The sequence below is a fragment of the Amblyomma americanum genome, chromosome 5 (genome assembly GCF_052857255.1).
Source record: "Amblyomma americanum isolate KBUSLIRL-KWMA chromosome 5, ASM5285725v1, whole genome shotgun sequence".
Classification (NCBI taxonomy): domain Eukaryota; kingdom Metazoa; phylum Arthropoda; class Arachnida; order Ixodida; family Ixodidae; genus Amblyomma; species Amblyomma americanum.
This window is the reverse complement of record NC_135501.1, coordinates 74,701,550-74,719,664: the sequence shown is the minus strand read 5'-3', so window position 1 is coordinate 74,719,664 and position 18,115 is coordinate 74,701,550. Positions and strand designations below refer to the sequence as shown.

Below are 18,115 nucleotides of genomic sequence, written 5' to 3'. Positions count from 1 at the left end.
CAGTGCTGTTACTCTTATTTTGCTCTCTGAACATAGTGCACAGCCGCGGTGAACAAAACGTGGAAACTACATAGCATCGTAGAAGAAAGCGATGGGGTATCACCATCTCGGAGAGCAGTTTCTTCATGGCAGACTGCGCTTTTATACGCGATAGCCTGAAAAACAGCACGTGTTCGCGCTGTGTACCGGAAGTTAACGTGACTGCTATGGAGCGGTAAGCTGTGCAAAGCGATAATGCGCGAAACGGGAAGTCAAGGATAATTATTTTTAACTAAGGCCTCACCACAAAGCAGTGTGACAAGTGTATTTTCCATACGTAATTTCTCGAGATAAACTTGCTCTGATAAGTCGTTGGGATAAAATCCGTAAGTGGCTTCATAGAAAGCCTTTTGCGAAGTCCTCTGGCGTAATGTGGGTCGCATGATTGACCTTTAGAGCTACTCATGGTATCTAAACACGATGTAGAAGAAAAACGAATTCAATGTGACCATTGGGGGACCCTACGAAAACCTGTGTGCAATTGCTACGACTTTTATTGACAGTGATATGAAAAAACAATCAGTAAAAAGAAGCTTTACAGCAAAAATACATGCCCGATATATAAACGAATTCTGTTGTAGTGTTCACGCGGAGTCACACGTGAACGAAGAGATGGCACGCGGCTCTGCCAGTGGGACGTAGATGACCGCAGTGCAGATGTCTTTGACCTGCGGAAGAACAATAAAGGACTTTTTTTACCGTATGATTACTTCTTCTACCAGCACACAAAAATCCACTGCTAAATTTCAGAAATAGATATTTAATTCCCCAGTTTCTGGGGTAGAGAAAGAGTGAACTTGTGACAATGCAATACAGAGCTGTGAAAGACCTGTGACTAGGAAAACCTGCTCTATTTAATTTACATGCTATATTTCTTCCTATGCGAATGAACGACGACCTACAGATGGATGCGCACTCGGCTGATATGATTTCTAATAACTTCATCTGAGAGAGCTGCATATGAGATGTGGTGTAGATGAAGCAAACAAACTTGCTTTTTCCTTTATGCAACGCGGTCAGTAAAAACACTGATCATCGAGATGATGTTTCTGATGTATCATACATTCACGAAATTTCAAAGTAATTGCTGCCAAGGCTTCAATTTTTGTCCGCAAATAGCTGCTCACTTCACATTAACGCGCATTCATCGTCATCATCATCATCATCATCATCAGTCTGAGTACGCCCACTGCAGGACAAAAGCATTTCCCACAGCTCTCCAATCACGCTGTCCTTTGCCAGCTGCGCCCACCGTTTTGCCCGCAAACTTCTTAATCTCATCCACCCAACTTTCTGTCGCCTCCTGCTACGCTTGCCTTCTCCTGGAATCCACTCCGTTACCCTTAAGCACCAGCGGTTATCTCGTCTTCGCATTACATGCCATGTCCCAGCTCATTGCTTCTTCTTGATCTCGACTAGGATGTCATTAACACGCGTTTGTTTCCTCACCCACTCTGTCTGCTTCCGGTGTCTTAACGTTACAGGGAAAATTTTTTCCCATGGCTCGCTGCGTTGTCTTAAACTTAAGCTGAACTCTTTTCGTTAGCGTCTACGTTTCTTCCCCGTAGGTGAGTACCGGTAAGATACAGCTGTTGTATACTTTTATCTTGAGGGATATTGGTAAACTGCCATGCCCGATTTCAGAGAACCTGCAATGCGCTCCACCCCATTCTTATTCTTCAAGTTATTTCCCTCTCATGATCAGCGGATCATGAGACGCAGCGATGAGGCAATAGCGTGGAGTTAGAGCATCCGTATCGCGTGCAAGAGGATCGGGGTTCAAATCGCGGGCCACGCAGTTCTCCACCAGGTTTAAAAAGAAAGCAAACTCCGCGTGTCGATGGAAATGCATATCCAGGCCTGGGCTGCGCCCTGACCTCGGTGACCATAACCGACAACGCGCCCCATAACCAGAACACGTTTTGTCCACCCTGGTGTAGTACTTGGCCACAACCTTCAATGATCAAACCAATTGGCGCGTATTACTGACTGGCAAAACTTGATTCTTAGAAACCGCAGTTGTTTACATGGGCAGATATGTACCAGACATTTTTTACCTTTTAGTATCTGCAGAATTTCTTTCACAAGCGACCACAAATGCGCTCGTACGATATGTGTAAGTGCTCTTGACATGAAGGTAGAAATTATGCATGGGATGAGTTCCACTTAAATACCTTGAGCTGGTAAAAAAAAAACTAGGTAACTCTTGTATTCCTAGTTTTGTGAGCTAGATTAGATTCCCAATTTGATTCCGTGAAAGTAGAAGGAGAACACTATTACTGAATTTCTGAATGGGCAACGCAGCTGAATATAACCAATGATAAAAACGTCTTTGAAGGGTCTATAGATTGAATTTACCGCGTGCACGTTCATTTAATGGCGTCGCAGAGCGTGGTATTACCACGGGAATCAGGTCGACATCTGCTACAAACTAAAACATTTAAATTGTATCTGTACTTGCTGCATTAAAAATTCTAGGTGCACTTTTTCTTTGTGCAACAAGGAAAAAATCTTAATGAGCTTTTTGCACCTTATGTTTTACCTATGACGTCTAGAACCACGATACCAATTGAGATATTTTAAAAACTTCCCGTGATTCTAAATTTTAAACCTTTCAATATCGCAATGCCATGCAGTGCGGAGCTACAACAATTCTGGTTAGTTATATTAGCTATCATTTATGCCCGTTATCATTTAACCTTTAGCACCTACATAATGTGCGCCCAGCCGCACAACGCACCTGCACCGGCCACACCTTCATACTATTGTAGTTTTTAAAACATACACCCTTTTATAGAATAAATGGCTCGAATAATTGCCACTCTGAGATAGCGAGTCTGGCACAAAAATTGGAGCGCTGTTTGAAAGCTATGTTGGAAAAGATCATGAGATGCACTTCACTTCACCTTCTTTGACGTGTTTAAGCGTTGGCGCTTTCAGTCCACACATCAAAGCTGCCATGGAAAACTTATTAAATCCAAAGCAATTAAACCTGAGAGATTCTTGAGATAGGGTGACTCGGAAAACGAGAAAAAGTTGGCCAAATGAACTGCTGGCACGCGTTACTTGGCGCTCTCAAATACAGAAAAGAGCTGACCTAAAAGAACACAGGCAAATCGCTTTTGCCATTCACAGTGCGACAACAAATTATTGAAAAGTATTCAACAAAGGGCAGCTTTTAAATTGGAGTTTTTACCCTAAGGACTTTATAATGCAGTAGAACACAAAAACATGCGCCAAAGTTGTCACTACGCAAATTTAGTGAGTTAGTTCTATGTCAGGTACTACAAAACAGTCGTCTTTTGGCGCTTACATGTTTTTCAACATATTTGTATTTAATCCAATGAATATTTTGTGTTACGAGATATGGAATTCAAGAAGGTATGTGAATGCAAATATAATGCGAAAAACCTAGGTTTTCTGCAGCCACCACAAATGGTCCAAAACATAGATCGGAGTGCAGAAGCTGGGGAGATATTTGTCACGCGACCGTTACCACGGCTGCTGCCATGTTTCGGATGTTTCTTTTACGTTTTGGTGAGATGCCTTGATAAAAAAAAACAAATGAAAATTAGTACAAACATGTGCGATTGTTGACGACAGGCCAAGGGGTATTTCAGACGAAGGACATAAAAAAGAAAAAAAAACGCTTTCATCTTAAATTTAAGCGACCATGCGAGGCGATTACCTTGACTGTAACTTTGGTGCCATAGAGTCAGTTTAACAAATATTTCTCAGTAAATATATTTTGAGGAACGCCAGGCCATCGTATTCTATAGGCGTGGTGGACGCGCAAAGGAGGGCTGATCTCCATTATTTAAAGTTAAAATGTTTTGGTACAGATTTTTCTTTCTCAGCTCCTTGGCTCTGTGCATCTTTACGTCGGCGCATAAACGGCCGTGACGGCGCCAAGGTCATTTCTGCAGGCAGATGTAGTGGGCATTGTACTCTGCTGACATCGTACCAAGAATTTACTTTTATGAAAGATGCAACGTATAGAATTCAAAAAGCAAAAATTAGAGGCAACACGCTTATATGTGTGGAAAAAAAATAGAGGAACGCGGTTTTAGGGTAAAAAGAACCAACACCCCACGCACGATAAAGTTGTCATCAGCGTAGAAACGCTGATGGTAGAACAAACTTCCTTCTAAGAAAAGGTTTGTATGACCGCGATGATACCATTTTGGAGACTAGATAACATACTTTGAGTCTGCTTGAGAGAGCAGTGTGAACGATATAAATTATTAGTTTTGTGGTTTTCGAAAGTCTTCAGGCGCTTACCGAAGTCAGAGGGGTAGTTTGGCCCAGGGTCCCCAAGCGTGAGGCAATGCAAGCGCGGGAACTTGGTGCGCGTCCAGCACCCAGAGCAAAGCGGAACACTAAGTTATGTGTTCTGCTATGTTAAATGCCTCTTTTTTAGGACATTACTGCCCATTCCAAGGTAATTATTGGGTCTTTTGTTCTTACTTGATCAAATAAGCTGCAGTTATTGTTCTTCCTTTCGAACAGCAACGACTTGTGCTTATGAGTTAGAGTTCAAATGTCGGAAAAGGATTTGACTTTGAGAACAGTGTGCGCAGTTAGGAATTAGTTTGATAGCCCAATGTTAAGGCCACGATGGCTGCAGCTAGTAGAGTGAGCTGTTAATTGCATTCCTTACATTTCCCGTCTTGGGAAGGCACCGTTCCTTGGTGTACGTCTCGGTCACCCGGCACGTGGATTCGGCAGTCTTGAAAGTGAGCCGGTAGGTCGCACCGGTCACAACCTGCGTGAAGCGGAAACACAAAACAATGAAATGATTCGCGAATGCGATATGAAATGAAGAGCGTCAGCCAAGCTCTTTTCCCCTATACTTCCAACATATTCGGACAACAACGTGTTCTTCACGAAACGACGATTTGTTTGGTACCACCCGCATTCCTCTGCGACCATTGCTTCGCCCGCCACGACCCTCTGAACGTCGTCCCCAAGTACGGTATTGAGGACCAAAGGTCGTCGGTACGAATCCCTCCGACATAACAGGGTTCAACTCGGCCAAAAACTTTGTTCACCGAACAAGCCGATTCGTTTGCTACCACTCCGAACCTTCTGCGACAAACGGGTGGGCCACAATTTTTCTCACCATTGGCGACCTCAAGTCGCACCAGCCTCGGCGCTCGTTCAGACATATACAGCGTAACGGCATAACAGACGATAAACCGGCCGCTGTGGCGGCCCGGCGATTGCGCGCGCGCGGTCATGTGATGGGGGCTTACATTTTCTTGATCTGAAATTGCCGGCGGCCATCTTGAAATCTCGGACGAACAAGAAACGTTCGAATGCGAGTAGTGGGAACTAACGCTCTTAAAAAGTTTATGAATCGATCACGGCTCCTGTATTCGGGAAAAGTTTGTAAAAAATGAAGCTTGAAAGGACACACGATTCAAGCGTGACAACAGGCACACAATCTGGCTCAACACCGATTAGTGTTTAAACTGAAATGACTACGTACAGCATCACAGCGCATGCAGACGTATTTTTACACGCGTAGGGCACTCGGTTAGAGAAAATTCACATGATTCTACACCATCTCGCTGATATACGCGACGTAAGTAATTCACTGCATCACTGTCTTTATCGCCATTTTGGGGTTGTCCAAGGATAGAATAAGTATCGACTGTAAATAAAAAAGTTGAAGTGGGATGCGACATCCCAGAAACTGAACATCTTAAGATAGCAGACACGATGCAAAAATGCATGTGCAGGTTAAATGGTATAGCATCTAACTTCACAGCAACTAACACACCTGGAGCTCTTGAGAAAGTGAAGATAGTTTTCAAAAACATACCTGAAGCGTTTGCTTTCGAAAGGTGAATATAATCTACCGACGCGGGAACAGTTTGGATGCGAATGATTGCCGCGGTCGTGTTTATAGAAGTCTAGGGTAGTGGAAAACAAGGCAGGTGGAATATGCAATGCAAAATGCCTTGACTTTGTCACCAATTCCCAGCAGCTGTCCACGAGATGAATATTAGCCACTCACGGCCTACAAAGCAGTGGTGCCACCATTTGTTTTGGCGCCATAGCGTTAATGCTGCCGTCCTGCAGAAATTCCGGCGTCGGCGTTGTCGACGTTTTGAGGCAAATAGCAGATTGCCCACCTACCATCTCCTAGATCACGTGACCATGTGAGATCACCACAAATTGAACGAATTTTGAGGAAACTACCTGCTGTGGCAGGTGTCAGCTGAATTAATGATCGGTCGCTAGAGGCTGCTCCGAGGAAGCAACCTTGGTCTCACAAGCACCAAAGGTGGCGGTGTTTGAAACAGCCACCAGCCAAAGCAATGGCTCAGTAGTCAAGCCGGAGTACCAGGGTTCGAACACGACTGCGGCGGCAACGTTCCGATTGAGGCAAATCGCAAAAGACGCCCGTGTGCTATGGGATGTCAGTACGCGTTAAACGACCCCAGGTGGCTGAAATTAATCCTGAGCTCTCCACTACGTCACCTCTCTTTTTCTTATTCTGTCAGTTCCTTCTTCATCCCTTCACTTACGGTGCGGTTTGGGTGTCCACCGAGATATGTGAGACTGTTACTGCGTCATATACTTTCTTCAAAACCAATTTTTCATGGCAGTGCGGATCGCTTAACCGCTGCATTATTGCGTCAGGAGTGGTGTGAAAACTCCCCGCGATCAATGACCGTATTTAGAGAATGACCATGTCTAAGAAGTGATACGCAAAGAGGACCACTGGCCGCTGAAGGGACCGATTAACACTAGCGCGTCCTATCCTTAAGACGTCCCCTCAAATCTTTTGCCGTACCCTTCGGTATGAAATTTCAGCCTACAGACTGATATAGATTTTTCTGAGGAGGTACTTGAAGCGCTACCTATAAGGTTCTAACGTAAGCTTCTACCTTTAAAGAGTGCTGTTTGAGAGGGAACGACTCTTGTACAGTTTCGGCCCATCCAAGCCCACGATAATCGTAACTCACATCACGGGCAAAGGAATCGTACAATGGGAAGTGCCGGCATTGAATCTCAAATCGCCCGGGTCCAGGTTAACAAACGATTTCTTCATTCTTGATTATACAACTATTTATTCCAATCTAGTTTTTTGCCGTGCCAAGTGCAGACATCCTACGACGCAGAGCCTGTAATATCGGGTCTGTGAATATCAGAGAGGAAAAAAATTGATTTAAAGGGGATACCTTGGCAAGCCTTTTTTTTCGTCATCTGACGCGGCACACTAAACAACCGAAATGGTATTCAATCCCTCAAATTCATACAGCTCTATGTCACCCGCAGTGATCTCCCGCGTTCATTGTTCCGACACCCAGAAGCTTCCTAGAGGTAAAACTACGCGCCATTAACAATTATTTATATAATGCAGCTGGCTGCTGCAAATCTCTTCCAATTTTGTTTGCATCAGGAAAATTTTTCTCAATTTTAAAAGCACTTTCGAGCTAAGCTATAAAAAAGTACATACATGACGGTCACCACCGGCTTTCATAGTTAAGCACACGTACCAAAAAAAAAAAACCTTCGCTTTCCACTTCCATAATATAAAGAAGCGTTTCTACATATGCGCCTTTCACTCACAACAAGGAAGTGTGTAATTAAAGCATAATTGATGGGCTTCACTTGACATTCGTTTTACACTGAACAATTTGCTTTTATGCTCGGCTTCACGATACCATTTTAAACAGTTACTTCAAAATGACAAAGTGGAGAAAAACGCAGGCTGTTTTTCTAAACCCCCTGCATGCTGCCAAAAAGCAAGCGGAAAACAGTACGTTCCCTTCGCCTTAGCTTTGCACACTCGAGACCCTATCGCGGCAGAAACTTGACACTAGGCAAACACGGCACGCCTACTAAGGCGTCGTCTGTGGCCTCGGCTAGAAGCGCGCGCGTGGAGTATTGCAGGCGCTTTTTCATCCGAACGGCACGCACATCCTCTACATGCAAGCCTTTATACTCTCACTCTCCGCACTCCCGCTGACTGAAGAAAGGTTCAATGTCACATGGCTGCTCTCATCATTCGCGTTAACTTTCAACAAGAAAGCGACGAGCAGGCTGAAAGCAGCGCAAGCACGAATTATTCAGAAACACGCGAGGGCGACTACTTCGGCCCGAAGGGTGGAAGGGGGATACATTCGATCGGAAGACCATCGAACAAAAGAAAAGTACTTTCAATGATCTGGGGATCAAATGTGCGCAGTTCTCACCTATCAGATGGAGGCATATCTCCCTTCTGTATTTTTCACTGCCAGATCGTCGTGTTACAAAAATTACAGAGCAAGTACGAACAACATAAGCGTTCAATGTGTCGTCTCTATTTCAAAACATGAAGTAAATATCATATATGCGACAATAAAAAAAGCCTCCAGGGTATCGTGCAATTCGCGACCATAGCAATAAGCCCTTTCGGTCAGTATTTCTTCTGTGAGTGAAAGCAAAGGAAGCACTTCCAAACATGGCGGAACAATAAAATACTGATAAAGGGACGGGCATAAGGATATCACGCTGTGGTTCTGATGCCCGATGCTGTGAAGGGTGCCCATCTGCGATAACGCTATAACACACGTGGTCATTTCCACTTTCTCTGCGTCCAGGGCAATTGCTTTAGAAGCTGCACATTGCGCTAATATTGAAAAGGTTTAATTGTACAAACCTTCCACACTTAGAAGTTTTCACTTTAGAATTTTATTGTTAATATAAAAACTTCAGGCATGACGCAAAGAAGAAACAAGCGGGCATTTTATCTGAACACAAGACACATTATAAAGGATTCAAATAAGAAGTCGTTGCCATCATAATATGCTCACGAATGTGCTAGCGTTAAAAAAATATAAAAATATGGCGACCACAACTGAAGTTTTGGGAATCGGAATATCGCCAATTAAGAAGATGAAAAGAAAAATAGAGTAAACAAAATAATATCTCCCGACTAGTTGATGACAGCGACTATAGAAACGACCATTGCCCGAAATGTAAAGCCGCAAGGCAACCTTGGCCAAAATTGACATCATTCACGCTGCCCAGAACTTCACCCCTGATTTTATAGCAGCAGCAGCAGCAGCAGCAGCAGCCGCATGTAGAACGCCGCTCTACACTGTGCAAACGGATTAAATATTTCGATTGTTTTCAGGTTGCTTATAAAAAAAAACACAATCTGTCTGAAAGTCCCGTGCTTACAACCGATGTATTCTAAGAAACATTTTTATGGCAAAGCCTATTTTTAGCGTAACACTTAAAAATTTTGCCAATAGAAATTTGTTATGCTATCTCTTCGAAAGACGCGGGTTCGATCCCGGCCGCGGCGATCGCATTTTGATGGAAGCGAAATGCAAGAGGCCCGTTACCTATGCGATGTCAGTGCACGTTAAAGAACACAAGGTGGTGGAAACTTTCGGAGTCCCCCACTACGGCGACCCTTCTAACCTGAGTTGCTTTGGGACGTTAAACCAAGTAAACCCACACCTAAAGTACTTATATTCAGAAGAAAATTTCGAAATTTTGAGAGCGCTTTTATATTATGAGAAATAGGTTTTTGCTCATTAGGAACACTCAGCATATGGTTCAATTTATGCCGTCAGGCCGATTTGCATGCAAGCCATAAGAAAAGCCTCAAACCAAGTACAATACCCAGAGGGTAAGCAATTTATGTGCAACAAAAGATCTGCCTTATTTTTCCGGGAACATTGGTGAGAAAATGACGGAGGAAGAAATCTTAGATGTTAGTTGGATGCCTGACATTCACGCCCCATTTTTCATCGGAAAGCTCTTCAAAGGGTCATCAAACATCTTATTAGAAAGCACTAGGTGCTGAGAACATGATAATATAAAATCATTGCGTGTAAGTTTTGTGCAGCAATGAATACGCCGTACAAACAGTGCGTCTTGATTGTGCGACAATGGGCAAAAAAGACGAAGAAATTATAAATAAAGCCTGTTTCAAGCAATCAAGTGACGAGTGCTTCGATGTTTTCTCCTCACTCAAATCTCATGCATAACCAGAAATTAGCTGAATAAAAAATTTCTGCTGTTCGATGCTGTTCATCCTCCCGTGGCCCTGAAAATCTGCAATGGTTCTAATTTCTCTGTGCAAAAATTGCATTGCTTCTCTCTTGAGTTCTTTGGAGGAAAAACACTCACAAAATAATGTATAAAAATAATGCGCATTATTTCACCTGATACATGGTACGCTTCTTGGAAGCGGTTCTCTATACATACGTTAAGTGGAATATTGTTCGCAGCGCAATAACTGCTACATACGCTGCTCTGTTAACCATGCACTCCAGCATGCATGTCGTAACGATCCTTTCCATTTCCTTCCACTCTGTCCTCAATAACTACAAGGGCCTCGATTCTGGCAGTCTTGATGCCATGGGTAACATAAAAGGGCAATCGCGCAGCTTCTTCCCTCACCGTGCGATCACGTTTCACGTGGCTCTCGCGGTAATAAAGGACGTACTACGTCCGCCATTACGCACGAAGGAGGCACTTGTGAAACCTTCCAAGTTAGGTTACACCACACAAAAATACCCCCGAGAGCACAAGATTGCACAGCCGTCGCCGTAGCTCAGTTGAGTGGACGCGAAATTTGGAGGTCGTGAGTTCGGAACCCACTGGCGGCATGTGGTTGCGTTTTCTTCTGCTTTCTAATCAGTTCCTCTAAAGAAAGAGCACAAATTGAAGAAAAGAAAAAACATCCCCTATGCCCCTCGGTGGCGGTGACTGCTGCTTTCTGTAAAAATTTTAAATGGATAATTTATTCCAGACTTCATCCTTCCTCATGTGTAAAAGATCGCGGTATCAATTAATAAATGTGTCCGCTCAGGGAAACATACCTGAGATTCTACGGCGGTGAGCTCGAGCACCGTGTCGAAGAAATCTCTGTTGGTCTTCTGCTTGCTAATGGCGAAATGCGCTAATTCCGCGTAGAGCGGGTCTCCGTCCACGCTGTGCTTCACCCAGCCGCCAACAAGGCGCTCCTCCTCTGCTCCGCCACACGCGAAGGCAGCCATGAGGATCACCGCAAGTACGAACGAAGACGCCATGGCTTGGTTCTCACAGGCAGCTGCAATTCACCGCCAGGGTCACGGTTAGCGTTTGCAGTTGCTGTTCACTGCAGTATTGCCTTGTGTTGAGCTTCTGTCAAATACTAAGGATTTGAAGCTGCTCTCAAGTTCAATTGCTGACAGCGGCGGCCGCGTTGTCATGAACTGGCTGAGCTTTCTCTTGCCACTTGCATACGAACAATACGTGCTACCATGTAAGTACAACGTATGAAAACCTGGCTGCCAACTATATCAGTTAGCTTTTGAGAAGTCCATGATTTGTCCAGGGCAAGCGAGGTGCCTACCCAACACCTTCAGGTGGCCTTTCAGCTCCGAGGACGCTACACTCCCCTAGAATATGACAAAATCTCTAAGACACCCCACCGCTGGCACACGGTGTTGGCATCCATGTATGCTGTCAGGACGACTTTCCTCGCTTTCACACTGCATTGTCGTAGCTTATTCAGAGCAAACGTGCATGAGTTCATGTAGCCTGTTATGCCGTCATTGTGTTCATGTGCGATCTGCTTTGGTGTTAATAACAGCACCAGAAAAACCACGCAGTTGTTAGAATTACCGGTGCCCGAAAGTTCCACGCGTGACGCACGCTGCAGCTATGTTTCGGACTACCAACGAACTTGCGTTTAAACGGCAGGTACTTTACAAAATCCAGGTGTCTTGTGGAGGATTGCGGTTAAAATTACGTTGCTTCTGAAAAGATCAGCCGACACTTGTGAGAAAAGTCACGAAGAATTATGGATATTACCAGATGCTAAAGACATAATGGTGTTCTATTTCTGATATATATGTTTTTGCATGGAGGCATGTAAACAATAAAAGACAGCTGAAGAACTTCGAAAATCATATAATTTGAAGCAGGATTATGATGCTATGGATGAACCTGAATATTGATAGACGAAGCGCATTGCGACAACGCTTACATAGACCCGATTTAGTTGTCTTAATCATAGAGTCGATCCCTGGCGTGAAGGAAATAAAGCAGCGATGTTTTTGGCGCAACTGTGTCAGAGCGCCAATAGATCACAGGCTGTTATCCGTGCAAGGAGCCACCTCTTCGGTTACGGAAGTAGATAACATACTGAGAAACGACAGCTGCACACGACTGACACGTAATCATTCGTTCCGTCACCTTACGACTCTATGTTCTATTCCCTAAAGGACTGATTTTTTTGTATGTTTTTTCACTCTCATATTACAGGATTTCTTAGACTTCACTGCAAGCATGCCGGGTGCCTTGATGAGCTGCTGACGAGCAGCGCATGGCAGAAAAAAAAAAAAACGTCTGGAAGCACCGCTATGATTTCAGTATTGGATTTCCGGGAAAATTTAAAGTGCGCATATTGAAAGCTCCGTTCCCCAGCGAGCCGTCCCCCGCCCATATTGCCAGGCTAGCTTAGATCAGGACGTGCCGATAAAACGCCTACACCTCTGTCAGAATACTAAAGCTTTTGCGACCATCCGTGAAGCAAAACATTACAGAGCTTGTTCCGTGCAGCGCTCTGCAGCGAGCCGTGGAACTTCAAAATAGCACTGCTTATGCATTTTTACATTACACTGCTTTTCTTTAAATTCAAATCAAGAGGCCAATAGCGTTTTTTACTGCGTCCGCAGAATAGTCACTGTTTCCTCAAAGGCTCAGGTTGTGTGCGTTTCGACCGAACGGGAGGAGACTATGAGGAAATTCGAGAGGAAGAGAAGAAAGCAAAAGGGACGCGCGCAGCAGGATAACAACAACAAGAAAAACAACAACTCCCTCGGCTATGCATGCGCCGGATATTCATTCCCTGTATGGTCTGTTGCAGTCATATTTGAGTATGCTTCAGCACTTGTTGAGCAGCTTACACCCGAAGTTAAATGTTAGCAAGTGCGCCACCCTTGTTTTCCCTCTGCAGAATCCTGTAGTGGTCTCTATCTCTTGGCAGTTACGAGCAATACCGCAGGTTCAAACCCTAGAATACCTAGGGGTCATTTATAACAATGAACTTAAATGGCGACCCCACATTGACCATGTCGCGGTGAATGGAGTTTGTGCCGTGGGCATGTTACGTAGTCACCGGTACGGCATGCGAAGAGATACGCTATTAATGATTTACGCAATGTATGTCAGGCCAGTTTTATAACTTGAATCTGTGTTGTTTTCAGGCTCGGCTACATACAAACTTCGTCCTCTCGTCCTTTTGGAGAGGGAACTACTTCGGATGTGCCTCGGCCTCAGAAAATTTGTGGGTACCAATGTGCTGTACCTTGAAGCACGCAATCTCCCTCTCTTATCACGACCTCAATTTTTAACTGTGCAAACGTACCTCAGGATCTATGAATCTCATTTCCACCGTTCGCAAAGCATATTCTGCTGCCAGCCGACCTCCGTTCTTGGTGCCCTCTGGTCTCGTTTCCATACCCCACACGTAGTGTTTGTGGAGACATTACTTGAGCCTTTAGATGTGAAAATTTATGACATCCTTCCTTCGCTATGCAAAGGGCCCGCTGTGCGCATTGTTTTCGACGATATTTTCCCCCAAAAGGCAAAACTTTTCCCACCCTGTATTCTAAATGGTCTACTAGAAGATCATCTGAGGACCCTATCTACAGATATAGCAATAGCAACCGACGCATCGCAATGCAATGAAAAGCAGGTGTGGGAATATTCTGTTCCCATTTAGACTGGACCTTTTCCCTGCGCCTTCCAGATTTCACCCCTAATTTTCAAGCAGAGTTTCTGGCAGTAGTACTTGCTGTACGCAAGCTAGACCCCTCTATTGCCGCAGTGGCAGTAGTTACCAATTATTTATCTCTGTGTTCGTCCCTCGCCGCGCACGTTGACGGTACCTTTTTCAACACATTCTTGAACCCTGCTTCATCGGCATTTGAGTCTTGTTCATTTAGTATGGGTTCCCGGTCACAGCAGTGTGACAGTAAATGAGATTGCTGATAACCTCGCAAAAGCTTCCCTTAGCGGCCCCGTGTCGCCTATAATCCCGGCTGCAGCATATATTACAGCATCTAGCTTTCGGCGACGTGTGTTTTTAAGCTCAAAAGAGGCAACGGTTTTAACATCGGCGGATTATCAGCACCTCAGATATTCTGAACAGGAAAGTTTGCCCATCTCGGCAGCTTGAAGTATATCTGACGAGGCTGCGCTGCCGTATCTCTCCTCTAAATTTCGGTCTACACACGTGGGGTTTGGCGCTCTTTTCCCTTTATGCATTTCGCAGTGAGCCTACATCTATTGAGTAGTTTTGACTCTGTTGTCGCCGATACACCTCTTTGAGAAGAAGGTTGCTGGAGGAGCCCTTGCGGCCTCTTGGACTTAGTTTAAGCAGCCTGCTCTTGCTATCATTTGGTGCCACTACGTTTGGGTTCAGCCACAAACTTGTTTGTACTGCTTTTCTAAATTTCCTGCCAGAACATCACCGACTGCCATGCTAACTGTTAGAAAATATTCTTTTCTACCAGTTATTACAGTTTGACTCAATAATTCTTTTAAATCCCGCTCTTTGTTATTATTAATTATCTTGAAATCAAAACTCTTACCCTTTTCCTGTTCATGAGGAGGAATCCACCGGTGTTGCGTTCCCTCATTCTTTTCTTTTTTATTCACTGAGCACAGGTGAATAGCCACCCGATTCTTGACCGATCTCCCAGTGTAGGTATGCGCGACCTTTTGATAGGCTAACAACAACAACATAACTCCCTTAGCCCCCCAGCCTGCGAACCGTAGCCGTTGAAGCTAGCGAAGGATTGGGAGCGGAAAGAGAGAGCGGAGGCACGCAGCAAACGTGCGCTCACAGTAAGGCAACAAGTTCGACTTCATAAAAGAAGCTTCTTCCATGGCCTCACTTGTAGCTCGTGTGCCACGCACATGAAATAGTTCGTACAAAGCTATAAAATACATTAAAAGCACTTTCGGGATCCGTTCAGAGTAACACAACTACGAAAAACTTCAAGAATAGTGTCAGCGATGCCTCTTTGTCACGACGTATGAGACAAACCTCGGGCGTGTGTCCAAGCATATAAAGCGCCAACCACCAGAGAGAAATTAGTACCTTGTCGTAGCCAAACGCGGAGGCAATATCTAATGTTGTGTGGCTCTACACGCTAGAAAAAAAAAAGAACTTCAGGGACGTTTGGAACATTTCAGTTAGTGCAGAGGCACGTATTTCTGCTTCGTAGATGACGACGATCAGCCGGCAGTGCAGATGAACGGAGCGCTCGCGTTAGGCCAAATGCGGGTTTTTCTTTTGCTTTTTTTATGTGCATGTTTATAGCAACCTCTCCCTCCCAATTCTTGGCCGTTCCCTTAGGGTTGGAATGTACCATCTTTTGAAAGGCCAACAAGAACACCAACAACGACTGCGCGAATAGAAAACGAGCGATTTTGCTTGGGGCTGGTACCCATCGGATTAGTGCTGATACATTAAAAGAAAAAAATAGTAATCGATTGTTGAATGGATGCAACAAATCTGTTATCAGGGTTTCAGTCATTTCTTTTCCGCTTGCACTTCCGGTTTCTGAAGTAGGGTTATAGATGGGCTGCACGAGCCGCTGGACTTTTGCATAATTTTAGCTGCGCTTCAGCTTCAGCCGCAAACACCGCCCTGTCCAAGCGCCTAGCCCTTCCCGAAGCCGCTGCCGCCTTAGACGACGGAATCCGGCACGCCGAGCACGCCGGGCTGCCGCAATGCTTTCGCTACTCCAGGAACCGAGATCACACATCTCAAACAGAAGTTCGAGCACGACTGAGCGCTGCGCTGTGCATGGCGCGCTGATGTAGCACTGCCGTTGAGAGGTCCAATGATACGACTGCTCTTCCTTCATTCCTCCCCGCCTAGTACTTCGCTTCCTGCGGTGGAACACCTGTGCAAGCGCAAGCAATGTTTGTCCTGCTAGGGACGCTAAGGTGATGGATTTACACAAAAGCCTCCTCACCGTGTCATTGGGGAAGTGGGTCCATATTGCTGTCTCATCCAAATAGCATTTTTAAACGCACATAAACTGTGTAGGGACAGAATTAACGTTTTTTAAGAATAAATCTTCGTATGAAACCATCTCTGCCTCGTTTCTATAATGGGCGCTCGCGAGAGGTTCGCGGACGTAGTAGCCTATGCGATCATAATTGCTGTGCTTCGCGCTGTGATTGCGCCAGACTGCAAAGGTATCCTTGCCGCGGAACACTAGTGTAGAGCGGTAAGGTTCAGGTAGCTTAATTATGAAAACAAGACGTTACTAGCGTTCAAGCAGTGATCACTCCATAAATATAAGAGAAATACACTCTTCTTAAAGCCGAGTGCGTTAAGTGCTCAATATCAAAGAAGTAACCCATCAAGCACTGCATTCGACACATATTTTTTAGTACCAGTGTTTGCTTTGGATTTCCCGAGTCTAGAGAAACTTTAGGAAGCTTGTGCTTAGCGTCGAGGACTACATTGGTTGTCACGAGGGGCTTTCCAGGCGGGTGCATATTATGAAGTTTAGAGGAGCAGTAAAAGTTGGGTAAAGATGGACCGAACCTGAACACAGTATAAAACAAGTCTTACAGCGGTTTAGCGGCCAAGTTCTGGCATAACAGCTCCAATATACAACATAAAATCAAACCATGCAGCCTGGTTTCAAAAAACGGTAGGTGCTTTGGGTTATATCTATTTAGATATGATAGGCTCTTTTTAGACTAACCCTTGGCTGTTTGGAGGCGATGCGTCAGCGCTGTCAGCCGGATTGAGTCAACGGCAGGCGAATAGTGGGCGTCCGTGCAAAGGCTGCTGCTTCTCCGACCGCGGCTGCCGATAGAAGACAACGCAGGAGCGGAGCGAGGACTGAAGCGTACGGCCAATAGAGAGTGCTAGATATACCCCCTAACGAGCGGTGCGGCCTTCAAGTGCGAGATCGAATTGCACTTGGCCAAGCTTTCTCTTTTCTTACCTTCTTTCTTGTCACCGGCTTGAGAGGGAAAACAGGCCCGTCGGCAAAGGAGAGAAAGGGGGAATCACGCGGGCAAGGCTTTGAAGCCACTAGACATCACCTGAGAGCATCGTTGGAAGAAATACCGTGCAAAACCAAAAGTCTCGCCCTCAGGGGATCTGTAAGTCGTAAAGGGAGAGTGAGTAATGATCCATTGTGAGTAATCATCCAGTTTTTGTAGCGATAGCTACATTACGGTAGCATTTCGAGCCTTCAGCGTGGCGGCGCCGCCACGGCGCAGCCACAGAGTTCCATTCGGCCAGCTGTAGCTATGGCGTCACTCCAGGTTTAACCACAGCTAAACCAACGCCAATTTTTTTCTCCCTCAGGGTTCTTCTTACAAGCACAGGGCCCAGGCTAGATTCATCCCAGAAGACAATTCATGGAGACTGTGACAGCTTTGCGAATTTCGTAATTTTTATACTGCACATCAGAAAAGAATCTAGAGAGTTGAAATTAGTAAACAAGTGTTTAAAATTTTTATTTATTGTTCCACGGGCCTGTGTAGAGCCACAAAATCACTCCACTTTACGGCCTAACGAAAATCACGTGACGCTAAAGTGAATGTTTGAATTCTGTATAACTGTCAACCGCGGCGGTAGCCTAGTCGTTTGAGCATCCGCTTCGGATGCGGAAGGTGCGGAGTTCGACACTCCGTGTCGTCTAGTGCTCACCGGTGATAAAATCGGTACAAGCGTTCCCCTCCTTGGTGCTCGGCTTCGTTCGGGTGAAACGCTTAGGAAAAGGGTCTTTGGCCCCACCTTGAGTAGAAAGAAAAACTTGTGCAATGGTGGTGTTTGGACACAGAGGCCGGTGCGCCATAAAAATTCACGATCATTCAGTAGAAGCAGAATAGAAAGAATAAACCAAAACTGCCAGGCGTTTCACGTATCTTGGACCGATACTAATAAAAAAATGCAACGCGCATTAGCTTACTAGGTTTCATGTTCGCCTAATTACATAGTTGCATATAATAATTACGCAATTTTTTATCATTCACTTTAGGGTCACGTGCGTTTCATTAAGTTGTGGAGGGAGTTACAAACAGCTAAATT

The 18,115-nt window shown here is 45.0% G+C and overlaps 1 protein-coding gene across 1 annotated transcript; it reads right to left on the bottom strand.

The window, feature by feature from the left end:
* Nucleotides 1-515: 515 nt before the first annotated feature.
* LOC144132552 (mialostatin-like) lies at nt 516-16,940 on the bottom strand. The gene is made up of 4 exons (XM_077665042.1): nt 16,776-16,940; nt 10,875-11,104; nt 4,700-4,804; nt 516-707 (listed from the first exon to the last, which is right to left on the bottom strand). Exons 2-4 carry the CDS (start codon nt 11,082-11,084, stop codon nt 624-626), a joined length of 399 nt encoding a protein of 132 aa, XP_077521168.1. The 5' UTR covers nt 11,085-11,104; nt 16,776-16,940; the 3' UTR covers nt 516-623.
* Between the last annotated feature and the right edge of the window lie 1,175 nt (nt 16,941-18,115).